This window comes from Dermacentor andersoni, chromosome 7 (assembly GCF_023375885.2).
Source record: "Dermacentor andersoni chromosome 7, qqDerAnde1_hic_scaffold, whole genome shotgun sequence".
NCBI lineage: Eukaryota > Metazoa > Arthropoda > Arachnida > Ixodida > Ixodidae > Dermacentor > Dermacentor andersoni.
In genome coordinates this window covers 51,359,506-51,374,684 of record NC_092820.1, presented here as the reverse complement: position 1 = coordinate 51,374,684, position 15,179 = coordinate 51,359,506, and the positions used below count along the sequence as shown (strand labels likewise).

Sequence of the window (15,179 nt, the reverse complement as noted above, 5' to 3'; positions counted from 1 at the left end):
CGCTCTGGCTGGTTCGGTAGCCCGCGTGTACCGAGAACAAAAAAAGAGAAGGAAGAGGAAGAATGTGTGCTCGCGAATAGAAGTCCAAGTAGAAGAATAAATAAGAACGTAGTTACCTCTGCTGACATTAGTGCCTTGACATGGATGCTTTGCCACAGGTGAAAGAAAAAGTTGATATTCGTTTCTGTGACATGACCGCACAAATGAACCACCACAACGCTTCGTCTCATCGGACCTCGCTGCGTGCTTTGTCAACTTGTCTGACCGTGTGTTGATTTGGCTTGTCTCTTCGTATGGTCCGATGTACGACTTTAGAAAAGTCAATACACCTTTGGCGTCATATGTTTGTAACAACATTAAGCCCACATAGTTCCGGAATTGAAAATCTAATGCACGACTTTCGAAATGTCAATGCACCTTTCGCATCAAAATTTTGATAACTTTATACCCATAAAGTTTCAGAATTGCAATCCAAGCGCTCCCTAGATTCCGCGGCCTCCGCGAGATGCAGCGACGAGCCCGCTCGCCATCCAAACGCCTTTAAAACTTTGTGCTCGGATGGAGCTCCTTGGCGTTACGATAGCTGACTCCTGGTGCATGGGCGTTGCTGCGAAATCCTGCCCGATTTCGCAATGTTCGCGCTCAACCGTCTTTTCGAGCGTGGAAAGGACATTATAGACAAAATCGAGCATGATTTCCGGCGCCGGGGGTTGTGTTGGCCGGCGGCGCATGACAGCACGAAAATATTTCAGGGGGGGGGGGGGGGCGGAAGCCCCATGCCCCATAAGCCCCCCCCCCCCCCGTGGCTACGCCCCTGACATATATATATATATATATATATATATATATATATATATATATATATATATATAATCAATTTCAATAGACCCTATATACTAGTGCCCGATTTGCAAGTTCAGTAAAAAATGTTAGTTCGGGCACGTCTGGCGTTTTGTAAACTAGACGCGCCTACATAAATAGACTGACCTACATAAGCATCGGGCGTCATCGCCGTGTTACAATTATGGGACCCCGAACGTACGTGTCAAAGAATTTTGTTCACCTTTCGCCAGGGCCAAGAACAACAAAACTGGCAGAGATAAGGTGGTGAAGTACCGTAAGTTGTTTTCTAAAAAAAAATTGAACCATGCACAGCAAGCCGCAATGGCCACACTCTTCCTGAATTTACAGGATGTACATCCCAACTGATTTTCAGTTAGCCTAAAGCATATTGCAGGGGTTAGATAAGTTCAGTTTTCTCTCTTTCTGACGCCTTTCTTTTCATTTTTTCTAACCATTTGCGAACCACGAAAATATTCCGTATTACTCAATAGTGGCAGTCACCTTTTTTAAAACAATTGCATTACGTACGGCTTGGAAATGTTCGCTGCTTGAACGTCCCCCGAAATTAGTTTTAGTGCCTCAGCCGGTCAGCGTTTGCGGTGCCTTCTGCCGGCGTATGCAAATTCCGTGTGTGGCCTCAGAGCGTAGGCGCTGGTGATCTCGGAAGTCATGGTCTCGGCAGGCACGATTTGGATTGATTCCAGGGGCAGCGGCTTCCGTGCCCCCGGCACTAGTGCGCCGCCGCCTTTATTTTTCGCCTCCCGCGGGGTCGGTCACGTGTTCAATGTAGAACGGATAGTGAGGAGGACAGCGGCGCTTTTCCGAGAGCATACGAGACGGGCGCGCCGGCTGTGACCGGCTTCCTTCGCTCGTCAATTACGACGACGTTCCGTTCGCCCCCTGCGGCATACGTTTATCTGGGCGCTCGTTTCTCGGTGCGGAGTTACTGCTTGCCGAGCTTGCGAAAGAAGGACGCGGTTGCTTGCGGCGTCCCCGATTGCTTCGCACGTTGATCGAAAGGCGCTGGAGAAAGGTGTACGGACGCCAACTGCTGCAGCCGTAAGTTGGCCTGTTGGGGCTGCGTCGCCTGCTTCAAGCCTGTGGTGTGGCCTCTCACCGCATTGTACGCGCGTTCTAAATGCGAAACATTTCTTGGCGAACATTTGTCACTTTGACAGTATCTGTCTAGCCGCCTACGTGTTGGTGCGCTCTTGGTCGTTCCGTTAAGTTGGTAGGTGCCATAACTGGCGCAGTATGAAAAGGGTGTATCATGAATATAGATCATCGGTCGTAACATGAATATCATGACATGTGTATCATGTGCGTCATGAAACAGCCATCTACGCCTTGGCGCACTCATGGTCGTTTCGTTAACTTGGTGGACTGCTTCACATAACACCGATTCCCACATGCAGTGAGATCTGGCGGCTTTTTTTGTTTACAGTGTTGATGAGCATCTTCCTTACCTTTTACCGTGACGCATTAAAGCACTGCACAGTTATCCTAGTTCTGATTGAACCGTCTGCCAACTTGAGGCGCTGCGTGCGTCTTTTTGTGCCCGTGTGTTATTTGTTTTATTATAAGAGGCCACGCCGCTTGTTTTCTGACAGCCGGATAAATGTCAGGAGAAGTACAGTATACTCCGTTTCATACATCAGGCGCAACGGTATGGAAGCTTCAGATATTTTTTGCAGTGGCTGCTTTGGCACTTGCTTGCATATAGTTTGATGTTTTTTGGGCACAATTCTGCGATGCTGTTCTTTACATAGGCTCAGTATTGAATGAAGGAAAGCCTTCGTCCTTAAAAACAAAACAGCTTTGGTATACAGCGGCAAATGCGTTGTTTCAGATCAATTTGCTCTTCGTAGTTTTTCGGATTTCTTATTTTGCAACCCGAGGCGGCCGCCACGCGTGTGTGCTCGCGCGAGGAAACGCCGTTGGTGCACAGCGAAGCCTTGACCGAAGGCCCCGAATGGTAAATTTTCGTGACCGAATGACTTGCGTAGCTTCCGCAACGCTGTAGCTGATATCTCAACCGGAGTATAGAAAGTAAGATGCGGACCAAATTATTGTTACGTAAAGGAGGCCAGCTTGGCCTTAGCGGCAAGGTAAACATGTGATAGCTGACCCACCACAAGATCGCGCGCTTGGTTTAACGTCATACAAAAGGGCTCCTTAAAAGGCACCCAATAACTCATCATAATGGCGCATCTATGTCAGCGTGGCAGCGTACCTGTGATAGCTAGCACCCGTCATTGGAACCCAGCAAGGTCAAAATTAATCTGTAGTCCCCCCACTGCGGTATGCCACACATTCAGATCGTAATATTCGCGCCTAAAACCCCGAAATTTAATTGGCTTTTTTTTTGTGGTGCGATATTTCGCTTGTTTCCTTATTTGTGTACGGTGTTAGAAAAGTTGGCGTTGTCGACTGCCCCGATGTAAATGTACTGGTGCGGGATGATCGTACTGGCATCTGGAATCGATGGCAATCGAGTCTGTTGAGCTCAACGGCTGTGTGCCAATGATTGATTCTTCAATAGCGCACTTCGGGTTTACGACAAACTACGTAGCCAACGGTAACTGGAGCAAAGTGGTCATTTGAGGAATGTGTGTTCCATTTTCCTCTAGTTATCTTTTTTTTGTCTGGAAGATCGAATACAAGAGGACATTAATCAGTGCTGCTCTCTCTCAGCGCTGTGCCACTATGAGCGTGGTACTGTCGTTCTTTTGTTTTACTTGTGCTCGAGAAAGAATATATAAATTCATGACCCCCTTGTTCACGAAAGAGTCGCGATAGGTACTATCAGCATGCTACAGTTGTGCGTATCGAAAACAAGTAGGCCAGAGAAGTTTTTTTAGTTTTTTTCAATCCTTAGTAAGCTTCAATCAGGCTAGCAGATGACGCGCGCGCGTATTCCCTTGCTTGCTCCTGACTCACGCTGGCGCAGGCATTATTTTTTTCCGAGAACCCGCAAAACGGGCAGCCTCAGTTTCGGTTTTTCCCCCCTACAGAATAGCGTCATCTTGAATACCATTCGCACTCTCTACTTCTTTTATTCTTTATTTGAGAGGATTTTAGAAGTTCTTCAGTATTACGCAAGTCATAGTACGGCGGAGCAAGCGTCTATAGCAAATACAGCCCCATTTTGCTGATGGTAATGCCACGTGGTCCACATGTTTCCTTTCCCGTATTTGACGTGCTGCTTCTGTAGATGCGATTACATTTATGTCCCGGCGCAAGAGGTGCTTGCTGTATCAGATTCTGATTATCGATCGGCCAGTCCTTTTGCCACTAACCTTGCAGTGATGTCTGCAACAGTCCGGTCGAATAACCTGAAATGTACGGTGATATATTGGCACATGGCAGCTTTGCTGTTCGGTTCAACCGCCTACCGCACCGTCACTATTTCTGCCGCTTAATTCTATTCCGTTTTACGGGTGTCTGTTCGCCTGCTACGGGGCTTGCTCGTACGGTAATTTCATGCTAAGGTGAATCGATGGAAATCTGATGCTGCAAGCTTTCATCCACCGTGAGAGTCATGAATTGTTTGTACTGGCGGCCTCTGTATATTGCGTGGATGCCCGATTCTCACGCGTCCTCTAATGCTGTTTTCCCCGCATGGCTCTCGCGTCTCTTGTGATCCGGCTTCCCCGTGTAGCTGTGCGCCGACGGTGGTTGCAGCATATTACGAGAGGTGGCGCGAGTGTTGCGCCGCTGGCGCCACCTAACAGCGGGGTTACTCGGGCGCAGAAATGGAGTAGCCGCTTTCTCTTTGGCTTGGGGTCGGCTGTACGCGTGCGCGGATGTTTCGCGCGCCCGCGGGCACGCTTCACGGGACCGTCCTAGGACGGCTTCGGAGTGTGGCACATGGGATGGGCGAACACAACCGTTCTAACGCGCAACCCTTCGCGTGGCTGTACACGTGAACGATTAGGCCTTGGTGTCCGGCATGGAGGCAAACATATTCGCTCGATATCCTGACGAGGTTAGTCGGACTTCCTCGATTCATCAGCGCCTGGCGGCATGTCCTGTAGGTAGTAATTTGGCTAGCTGGAATTGATGGGTGAAAAGTGCGACATCCACAGTGTCTAAAGGACGAGCCCTAACCAAGAACGGGGTTTTAAAATGGCAATCCCCCTTTATCACACAAACTGTCTCTCTTTCCTGGCATCGAATCCAACCTGACATAATGAAATATATTTATAACGCTAAATCAGTTCATTCATTTGAGCTTTTCTTAAAAAACTCGATTTTCATTCCTTCGGCGGTAAAATGTCGACGATTACGAGAACAAATAAAAGCCATGCTTCGCTTTTTTAAATTTAGCGCCGAAAGCTCATTGCCTTTACGCCAGTGTGACGTCACGGGTTTCCCAGAATTTTCTCGTATATGGCCTTTTTGGCACAGAAAAACGTATCGAGGCTTGGCGCAGGTTTAATCTTTGATTTCTGTAAAACGCAGTGTGATTGTTGTTTACCTATAGAGACAGTCAGTTTCGTCCGAGAAGCGGAGCATCGATTGCAATAGGAACTTAATAGACAGCTATACGAAGTAAGGGTAGTAGTTTTGGAGGCCATAAAACTTGGAAACTTTCGCTTACTACTGCAATTAACAAGCATCGTGTCAGCGCGCACAGACACGCATGAACGCAGCACACTCGATAACCGCGGACACTCGCTGTCAAAACGCTGGTATGAGCAAGCGCGGAAGCAGCAGCGAGTGATTTGACCTTCGTGCGACCTATGGCTTGAACGCAAGAGCGGCGAGAAAACAGCGCTCACAGAAGCATGAGCCGTCTGCACATCTTTCGAAATCCGACGCGCGCGCGATCACACGCGGCCGCGCAAAGTGCGCATTTGTGGGCGGAGTCGAAGCGTCGCCGCCCCCTCCCTATCGCGCTGCCTCCCCACTTTCCTCCATACATGACCGGCCAGATTGAGCCGCAATAATGGAGGAAGGAAAAAAAAATTGGAGGGCGCCAAACTCTTTCGTTACCGCTAGAAATTGGTCGTTTTTTGTAGGTCTCACAAAAAAATTATTTACCACTACAAATAATATTTCAGCACACATTGAAGCCCAGCATATTGTGCATAATGAAATGCTTTTTCCAAAAAACATGCTTGCCAAACAAAAAAAGTTATGTAAAACGTAAAAAATTCAAGAAAGCGTCGTTTTTGCTGCCCGTTAATTAAACAAAAGTAACACCCCCCCCCCCCCCCTCCCATATCTACAAATATATTATAATAAAGAAAGTTCACGACATGCATTTTAAAGATACATAACCCAGGAATAGTGTCAGAAAAAATAAATTATCAGTATACCACCGTTCTTCTGTTGCAAAAAGAAACTAAGACCAGTTTATCGCTCATGCCATGCGGTGTAGCAGTTCCTTGATTTTGTGAAGCATTGGTGCACTCCACAATTTCCCCACAAGACGTATGGTTTTCGTTCAACGTTGTGGTCCTCCTAACTCATTCTGCAGTTTGGCCTTTTTGGCATCTTGCCGAAGATGTTCCGATGAGAAGTCCAAGGAACGTACTTCACCAGTTCGTCTAGATTCATGCACCTCTTCCACAACCGATCGCTTTCAGCGTAGCTGGGCAACTACAAGATTATGCATCAAAGCATATCTGTTTGCATTTTTGCACGTTGTGTTTATCACCTCTGCAGAGAAGACCAATAGAAAGAAATCCCACGCCGTTGTAAACTGTCTTGCGCTGATCCGTAGTGCTGGGCCGAGGTGTGCTACGGGCGGCCTTCTTGGCGTGAACGGAAGTTTCTTTGCTGCCGATGGTATCACATCATAACCAAGCGAAGTGGGCACCCTTAAGATAATCAGCAGAACTCTCAGGTCGGGAGAAAAGATTGGCAGATAAGCGCGCACAAGGAAGGAGACCGCTCAAGGCCGTAAAGGAAACTCGCCGTTCAACAGTTGCGGATGTCCCATGTTGACTAAAGACATCGTCACCGTCAGAGCTTGAATCTGCCTTACTGTCATTTTCGGAATCGTAACTCGAGTCCTCATCACTAAATTCAAGTGCGAGTGCAGCATACTTTCGAGCAGGACACTTTTTTTCGGGACGCAGCCGCGCGGGACGATGCCATGGGAGAGACTTTTTGATAACTGAGCAGTGACACCGGCAGCGCCCCTTGCCGGGACCTTACGAGAGAAGCGTTACCGAAATTCTTGAAAACTGGTTGCAAAAGCCGGGTCCACGTGTTGGACATGCGGCAGACCTTAATACATACATTTTAGTGGAATAAAACGACTTCGACTTCAAACCAAAGCCGACTAGTGAATAGGTGGTGTCATTTTTGGTTAATTATCACCGCTCAGCACTGTTGGATGGCAAAGCTGGCGATATAATATAATTAGTGACGAGCTGTGATTTATTTGATTACAAAATTTTGATGCTTATGCGGCGTAATCGTAAGCGGCATGCTTTCTGTCGAGTGCGGCTGAAGGTGACAGCCACGCCTCTTTTCGCTACAACGTACGCGCATTAGATCGCGAAAAGGTTCGTCAAAAATGACGACGTCGCCGAGTGCAAAAATTTAAACTGATACTGAAATTGAGTGCCTGTACTAACTACTGGATTACCTTATGTCGAATAGAAACGGCTCCGATAGGTCGAAATTAGCCATCTAAGGCATCGTTCACCGGTGATCGATCAGAATAGGCGTTGTAACGAGAGTTAAGCTTCGCCTCTATGAGTGGAACGCCATAGCATTCAAAGATGCCTGGCTGCTTCTCACGCTTCCCGGCAACTGGAGCTTATGTAAGCGCAGTGTTTATTGGGAAACGCTGACCGCGAACGCCATGCACGAAGGCGGGCTTTCTGGTAGAAACGCGGCCTCTTGCGTGTGCCGCGAAGCCATAAAACATCTCAATCCGCCTCTTTCATGGCGCGACGGCGCATGCGCCCTGCCCTAGCGGATTACTCGCGAAACGTTTTGGAAGGGTCGTGCGCGTGGCCGTGTGCCGGAAAGTCCCCGAAAAAAAAAAAAGCGCTCGGACGCGCGCTTCTGCTAACACTCGTGCCGTGTACCGCGTTGAAATTCTACTGGTAGCTCGACGTCGGTGCCGTGCCGAAAACGTGCGTAGCGCAAGACCGCAACTCCACGTTAAAAGAGAAAGCAGCCAGGGCGTCGTCTGAGTTGCCCGCACTGCACCGTGAGCCAGGTAGTAGCCGCCTTTCATGAATGACTCGCTAATTTAACGAAAAATCCGTGCGTTACACTTGGGTGACACTTAAGTACATCACGTTGCTGACGAAGTCTTTTTGCAGCGCCGGTCCTCACTTGCTGGTGGTGGCAGTGGGTTCCCGACTGCACGTACTCGTAAGGCGCGGCAACGCTGGGTCGATACAAGACCGACAAGACGCTCAGTCCAATGATTGACCGACTATTGTGCGTCACTGAAAGCTCCTTATTATACCAGCTCGACAACGACGCATCAGACGAGCGCTAGTTGTACTGCGACGGGCTTTCTTGTCGAAGGCACCGGCAAAATCAGCGTGCCGACCATCGTTCGACCGAACCCCACGCGATCGCCCGTCGAACCGAGAACACAATAGCGAGAGCGTCTTCGCTTGTATGTATAAATAATCCTGCTCAAAATTAGTCCAGCACGCCTACCAAGTGGAAATGCACAAGCTTTAAACCTCTCAAGCCGTGCCCACGAAGGTTGAGCCAATGTCGACCCTGTTCAGCGAAGGTTAACCGGGCGCCGTTGAGTTCGTGCACTCGCTACCGGCGGACGTGAACTGAACTGTAAGCAGTTAGGTCGACCGAAACTGCTTTTATAGTTCGATTCTGGCCTTAGAGATTTGAGATCGGCTACACTTCGCACACAATAAGCGGAAAGCGGCGACACAGCGCTGTGCCAACATCTGTACGTCACCGTATCTGCATAGGATGTCGGCCTCATTCGTTACGTATATGGGTGGGCCTGTACGTGTTGTTTTGGCGACACATTTCTCAATTTCAGAGAATCACTGTTTGCCTCTGCGTCAAGCGGCAAACAAGAGACGGTGTACTCGGTATACAGCAGCATAAGCAACCGCCTCGCTCATTTAAACGAACGCCGTGTGCGCGATGGCATCCGCGCGTTTTCGCGAGAGAACAACATGGCCTACAAATGAGCACTTATGCGAGCACAGTTTACACTAATAATGCTCTATGGCACGCTAAAAGTGTAAGTATGATAGAGTTAAAGAAAGGCGAGAATGAGTTAACAGCTCGTAATATATGTATCTGGATCACAGTTGCCGTTGTTTAAGTGGTTCGGCCGCTCATATTGACTCGTCCCAGGGTGTAACAACATGGCACACATGCGCAGATAGTCATGTTTTGCTACATTTTGACACTCTTTTATATCAGCGATGGACCTTTTTCACAGTATTTGACGATAAAAACGACCTGCGGCTGTACATGTCGATGTAAACAAGTGCACCGCTTTAATAAATCCGACGCAAAAGGCTGCGCTCGAAGACCTTTTGAATATGCGAAACGTCTAGATAATGTGTAAAAAGAATACAATAAGTGTTGTCCAAGTGCAGAAATCAGGGACAAATTCCAAGGCAGCCGTGCCGCCAAAGGGAACTCAGCGTTCCTTCATCGGCCGCACTGTTTGCAGAACAGTGCACTCAGGCCTGCTCACCCAGTAGTCATTGAGTCATTGGCTTCAGGAACGACGTGCTGTCCCGAAGAAGCCATTAATGATGATTCGCTATCCACGAAACGCACAACCGACGCGCACTCAACGTGGGCGCAGGTACTCACATCCACCGGCGAAAGCCCCGGGACCATTCCAAAACGTTTCCAGCGGCGTGCGGCAGAGGGCAGCACAGGAAATTGAAAGAGGTGGAGTTTCCAAAAGTAGCGCCATTATTAGATCTTTCCGCCACCCCGCTGTCCCCGACGTTTCCTCCTCCACGCCTCCTGTCGCTCCAACCTCCTCCGCTCCCCCATTGGTCAATTTGTGTCACGTGGAAAGAGGCGCCGCGCTTCTGTATATTTTTTTTTCTGTTGTGTCATCACCATTTAGTAAGAACCTCTTAGATAGAACGCACGTGCCTGTGTGTGTGTGATGTCACTGATTAGTAGCTCTGTATAGCTATATAAGACGGCCACGTAAGTGCCTTGTAGTTCTTTTCCGTTGTATTGCAAGTGACCATAAACATGTGTTCTGGCAAGTAGGCTACTGCGTACTTGAAGACACAACACTTTCCAGCGCGCACCGACCACCATTGTTGGCCCTGCGCGACGAGAGTACGCTCGAGTACTGATAGAGTACTGATCGAGTGCGTTAGCGCAACAAATCGAGTGTGTTATGGACGAGAACCTAATTCTGACGCCGTGCTGCTGCGCCTTCGTGTGGCGCAAGCGACACAGCGATGGCAAAAAGCTTCTTTCTTTACCACCTGGCGAGAGCAACGCACAAAAAAGAAAAGTGTGGATACATAGCTTAAAAGCACACCTTGTTGGGCTAGTTGGTAGCGGTTCATGATAAAATATAAGGACGCCAAATAGACGGACAAACACCCTGTCCCATTCTCTTCTCTTGTGTGTGTCCGTTTATTTGGCGGCTTTATATTTTATAATGTGGATACATAGGATCAGGCGGGCTAACTTCGAAGAAGGGGCAAATACGCACCACTTTGTGAAGTGCCACGCTTTCTCACAACGTCTTCTTTTGAGCCTAATTCACGCCTGCCACTTCGCAAAAGTGTGTGTGTTCATGCTGTGCCTGCTTTTAGCGCGTTTAAGTTGACTGTTTTTTGAACGTGCTCTCTTTGTTTCATGTAGTTCCGTCTTGCGGCGAAAGTGTACGCATCTGCAGCTGGCCTGTGACATAAAAGCGACATTATTCATGTTATGTTCCGAGTTCCACCAGAAGTTAGCACATTCTTGACGCTTTTGCAAGGCTCACTATGACTTACGGATGCAGTCGTTTAGCTTCGAATGTACAGCCGCGTGTACTGATTTGGTTTGTGGTAATTAACGTTTTTAACGTACCGAAGCGACTAAATCTATGAGGGAGGTCGTAGTGGATGGCTCCGGATAACTTTATTTAGGCCGCCTGGGGTTGTTTAACGTGCACCTTGACCGTAGTTGTACGTGGGCCAATAAATTCCTCGTTGGCGTTTCGTAATTCTCGCGTGGGGGTGCTAGCGCTGCGCCAGAAATTAGCGCCTTGACGCGATTGTATTTCGTTATTAGCTTTTATTTACTATATAGTTGCACCAACGTGTCCTTATTTCGTCTTATTGACGAAATAATGGTGCTTTGGTGCCCTCTCCAGGGCACCAAAGCGGCAACGGGAACACTTGTAATGTCACGTGCTCTCCAGATGCCTCTGTTAGCCGTCACATGTGCCCTCCTGGAGTAGTACTTGTAAAATAAAACAATCTATCGTCGCGGTTACCAAAGCACCCCGCAACGAAAAAAGCGCCCCGCGACTGCTGCAACATCCCGCGCCCGTGCGAGGAGAATTACGGAACACCAACGAGGAACCTCTCCAAGGGCCTCTTGCATTTCGCCTCAATTCCCGCTGCTGCCGGACGCTTCCTGAATATCGGAGGCATGAGCAGCGGCTACTCGCACGTTTTGTGTGCAGGATTATAATGGCCGAGAAAGGCCGCAAATGACCGTAGGCCGGCTGATAAGGATTAAGATTTTTACTGCTTAACGTTAAATTTTTTATGCGTCCGATTAAGTAAATGGGTATCGCATGCGTCATATGCACTGTACGTAAACCTACGAAACCATCTACACATACTTTCACACGCTGTCAAAACCTGAAACGCTGGTAATTACACGCGTGTTTGAGCACACCGCGTGCATGCGTCGTGTTTCAGTAACACGAACTCTCAACGTGCGCGTGCTTTATTTACGCCATAAATAATGGTGCTTTTCTCTATTTCTTCCGCAATTCCAATACGACATTCTTAGCATGAGTTACCGACTGACGAAGCAAGATCTCGATTGAAAAAAATTGGCTGAGGGCTTAGCTTGGTTACGCCTGGAAGATTGTGAAAGCAATACCTTTGGCTGCGCCTTGGTTCGGCTGATCGTGTGGACATGGTTGCCCTTTGTTAAACTTACGGCTATACATCATCCGACATAGCGCAAGGCAGCGCGCCGACCACTGCGAGGAGCCGAGCTGTAGCCCCATTTATCGTCCTAGCGTGACGTCACACCAGCGAGCGCCCTCTCTCGGTAGCGCCGCAGTAGCGGCGCGCAAGCCTTCGCCTCCACCATCGATGCCACGAGCTGGGGCTCCGTCTCTCGGTCTGGCGTGACGTCACATGGTCACGTGACGCGCAGCTGTGTAAAGGCCAGAATGCATGGAGCAAACTTTCACGACGAAGTTCGGGCGGCAGAAAATCTGCCGCGGCACGACGCTGTATGTTCGTCGGGCTGCGCTACATGGAGCAAAGACAGGCCGGCCGCCGCCGGCGAGTCGCTGCGTTGTTATCAGTGTGGCTAGACGAGGCAAATGCGCTGTCGTGAAACACATGACAAAAAAAAACAAAAACTTTAACGACAAATATTATCGCTTTTGAATTACGGAACACTCTAAAAACGCGTAAAATTTTGTTTAGAAATGATTTCTAGTCTTTTTTATGTGTTTGAGACATTCATGTGCCGATGTAGTTTAAAGAAAGCGGCGATGCTATGCGTTGTCGCAACACTGGGCGGGTAAACAACTTTCGGCTCCTCCGACTCCGCGGCTCTGTTCTGTGGCTCAACGCGCGCGCGGCCGAAGCAAGCAGACCCGAAAGTAGCGCACGTGAGCTTGTCTAACCATGGCTGTTATTAACTTGTTAAATTCCAGCCGCGCCGCTTTGGATGCCATGAATACGAAAGGCGGGAGACCGGCGTGAACGATAGAGTGGGATCGGGATACACGAACAAGCGGGGAAGCCTAGCCGGAAGTCGGGGCGGATAGTGAGACCTGATTGGCTCGCTTTGGGGCGCCGCTCGTTTGCCGCTTCCGGTATCGTCGCCGCCCGACGAACTTTTCTGCGCCAGCTACATCGGCGGCGAACGACGTTTTTTCCGCCGCCGCGCGTCGCGCGTACGCCGGCGGGCGTCGAACGCCGACTATTCATCGCATATTCGCTCCATGTATTATGGCCTTAAGGAGGCGCCACAACCACCGATGGGCCGAAAGTGCAAGTAGTATTGCTTTCGCAATAAAACTGCCCCGCAGGGCTCGAACCATGGAGGAAGGAAACTGAGGAGAGGCCTTACCCCCTCCGCGCGCTAGGAGAAAAATGTGGAGGAAATGACATAGTAGGTTCTCCTCTTTCTTGCTTATTTTTTTATTTCTTTGCCATGGCAGCCACGCCTTTCGGGCCACAATGGCGGCTTTGTTTTGGTTATGTGCGCTCACACGTGTTGCTCCGTAGGTTTTGTACCGTGGCAAAGGCGCCGTGCGGGCAGGTTCGCGTTGGTCTCCGTGTTTTGTTGCGCTGCGTTAGCTGGACCGTGATCGCCCGGATTTTGCTGTGGCCAGGTGGGACACGAGGAACTGAAGCTCGTGAAATGAACGCGCATGCAACGCTGTATGCAATGTACCGCGCCACGGCAATGGCAACGGACGAAGGAATATCCGCGGGAAATATTGCCCTCTTTGGCGGAATCATGCTAACGTGCTGACGATTGTTTAGTATTGCTGCGGAGCGCGCGCGTCCGAGCACCACGGTTGCGCGCAGCGCGGCGTGGTCATAGCGTGGTTTCGCGAGAAATGTAAACAAGAGAGGAGAGCTGGCCCGATAGGCGGAGCAACGCCATGAGCAACGCCAACTTCCGGCTTCACTTTAGCTTCACAAAGAATGACGGCAGGGCCTCTCCCGAGTTTCCTTCCCCCGTGGCTCGAACGAACTTTTCCGCAGATATCCTCCGGTAGCGTGTTAGCCGTCGTCTGCTACGGATGGATGGATGGATAGATGTTATGAGCGTCCCCTTTGGAACAGGGCGGTGGGTTGCTCCACCAAGCTCTTGCTATTATACTGCTTAATGTCCTACCTTGGTTAAACAATGAAAAAAAAAACACTATGAGCTACCACGCCCAAATTTTCTGATCCCCTATTGCGAACTGTGCTTCTGTACGTCTCCGTCTTTTGTCGTTTCCCTACTTTTCTACCACCAATCCTCCAATCACCTCTTACTAATGCCTACTGCGGACATGTTTGCTTTACCACTGCTCCCGCTGAACCCAAGGGCTTCAAGGAGGCCAGTGGTGTCTAAATCGACCGCTGGGTAAAAGTCTTCACATTCTAATAAAACATGCTCCGTCGTTTCCCTAGCTTTACCGCAGCAAGCACATGCTTCTTCTTCCTTCTTATATCTCGCTTTAAAGGTGTGTCTTATAAGGCATCCCGATCTCGCTTCGAAAAGTAATTCGCTTCCCTTTGAGTTATCATAAATGGTTTCTTTCCTGATTTCGTTTTTTCCTCTTAAGTAGTTACTCATGGCAGGTTTCTTTTCCATTGCCGCCACCCATGAGATTATTTCAGCCTCTCTGACTTTCCGCTTGACCTTCTTTGTTGCTGTGTTGCCCACCCTACAGGCCGCATACTTGCTGGTAAGCTTCCTAGTTCTTTTCCTCCACTGTGAATCAATGTTTTTCCTGTACAGATACCTGAACACTCTCCCAGCCCAATACTTTCTTCCATATTCCTCAGCCGTTCTTCATACTCAATTTTACTGCGAGCTTCCCTCACTTCAAAACTAGTCCAGCCCATATCACCCTGCACAGCTTCATTTGTAGTCTCCCCGTGAGCGCCCAATGCGAGGGGACCCACTGACCTTTGGTTCCCGTCGAGTCCTAATTGTACCCCTGATTTAAAGCAAACAACCGCATTTCCAAAAGTAAGTCCTGGAACCATCACACCTTTCCGCATATCTCGGAGGACCTCGTACCTATTGTATCCCTATAGCGCTCTGTGCTTCATTATGGCTGCAGTTCTCTTCCCCTTTACTGTTATGGTTTTTTCCTGTGTTTCCATATATCCATTGCCTTCGTTTATCCATATACCAAGGTATTTATATTCTGTTACCCGAGGTATTTCTCGGCCCTGTATCTGTAACGGCAGGGCCAGCATGGGCGCCGTCAGCGTCGAGGCCGCGCCGAGCGGAGGTGGAGGGAAGTGGTTGGAGCTGCTTTTGGAGATGGAGGGGTTTTACGATACGACTAAAGCCCATTGATAATTTGAAAATAGCAACACTCTCCTCCCCGTGGCGCTTTCCTCCTCGATCTTCTTCGCCTTTTCTCCTGGGCTCCCGTGGACGGGCCGCAGCATTCTATGAGGCGCGTTATT

The 15,179-nt window shown here is 49.2% G+C and overlaps 1 protein-coding gene across 2 annotated transcripts in view; it reads left to right on the top strand.

Moving 5' to 3' along the window:
• Nucleotides 1-1,816: 1,816 nt before the first annotated feature.
• LOC126534451 (sulfotransferase ssu-1-like) overlaps nucleotides 1,817-15,179 on the top strand; it is a 64,940-nt gene continuing 51,577 nt past the window's right edge. Inside the window, exon 1 of one of the 2 annotated variants that reach the window (XM_050181726.3) lies at nucleotides 1,817-1,902. Coding sequence is in view for 1 of the 2 variants with exons in the window: in XM_055072908.2 (XP_054928883.2) it covers nucleotides 2,816-2,818 (3 nt within the window). In the remaining variant the exon portion in view is untranslated. Of the gene's footprint in view, nucleotides 1,903-2,734; nucleotides 2,819-15,179 lie in introns of those variants that run through there. The other variant, XM_055072908.2, reaches the window with a different exon arrangement.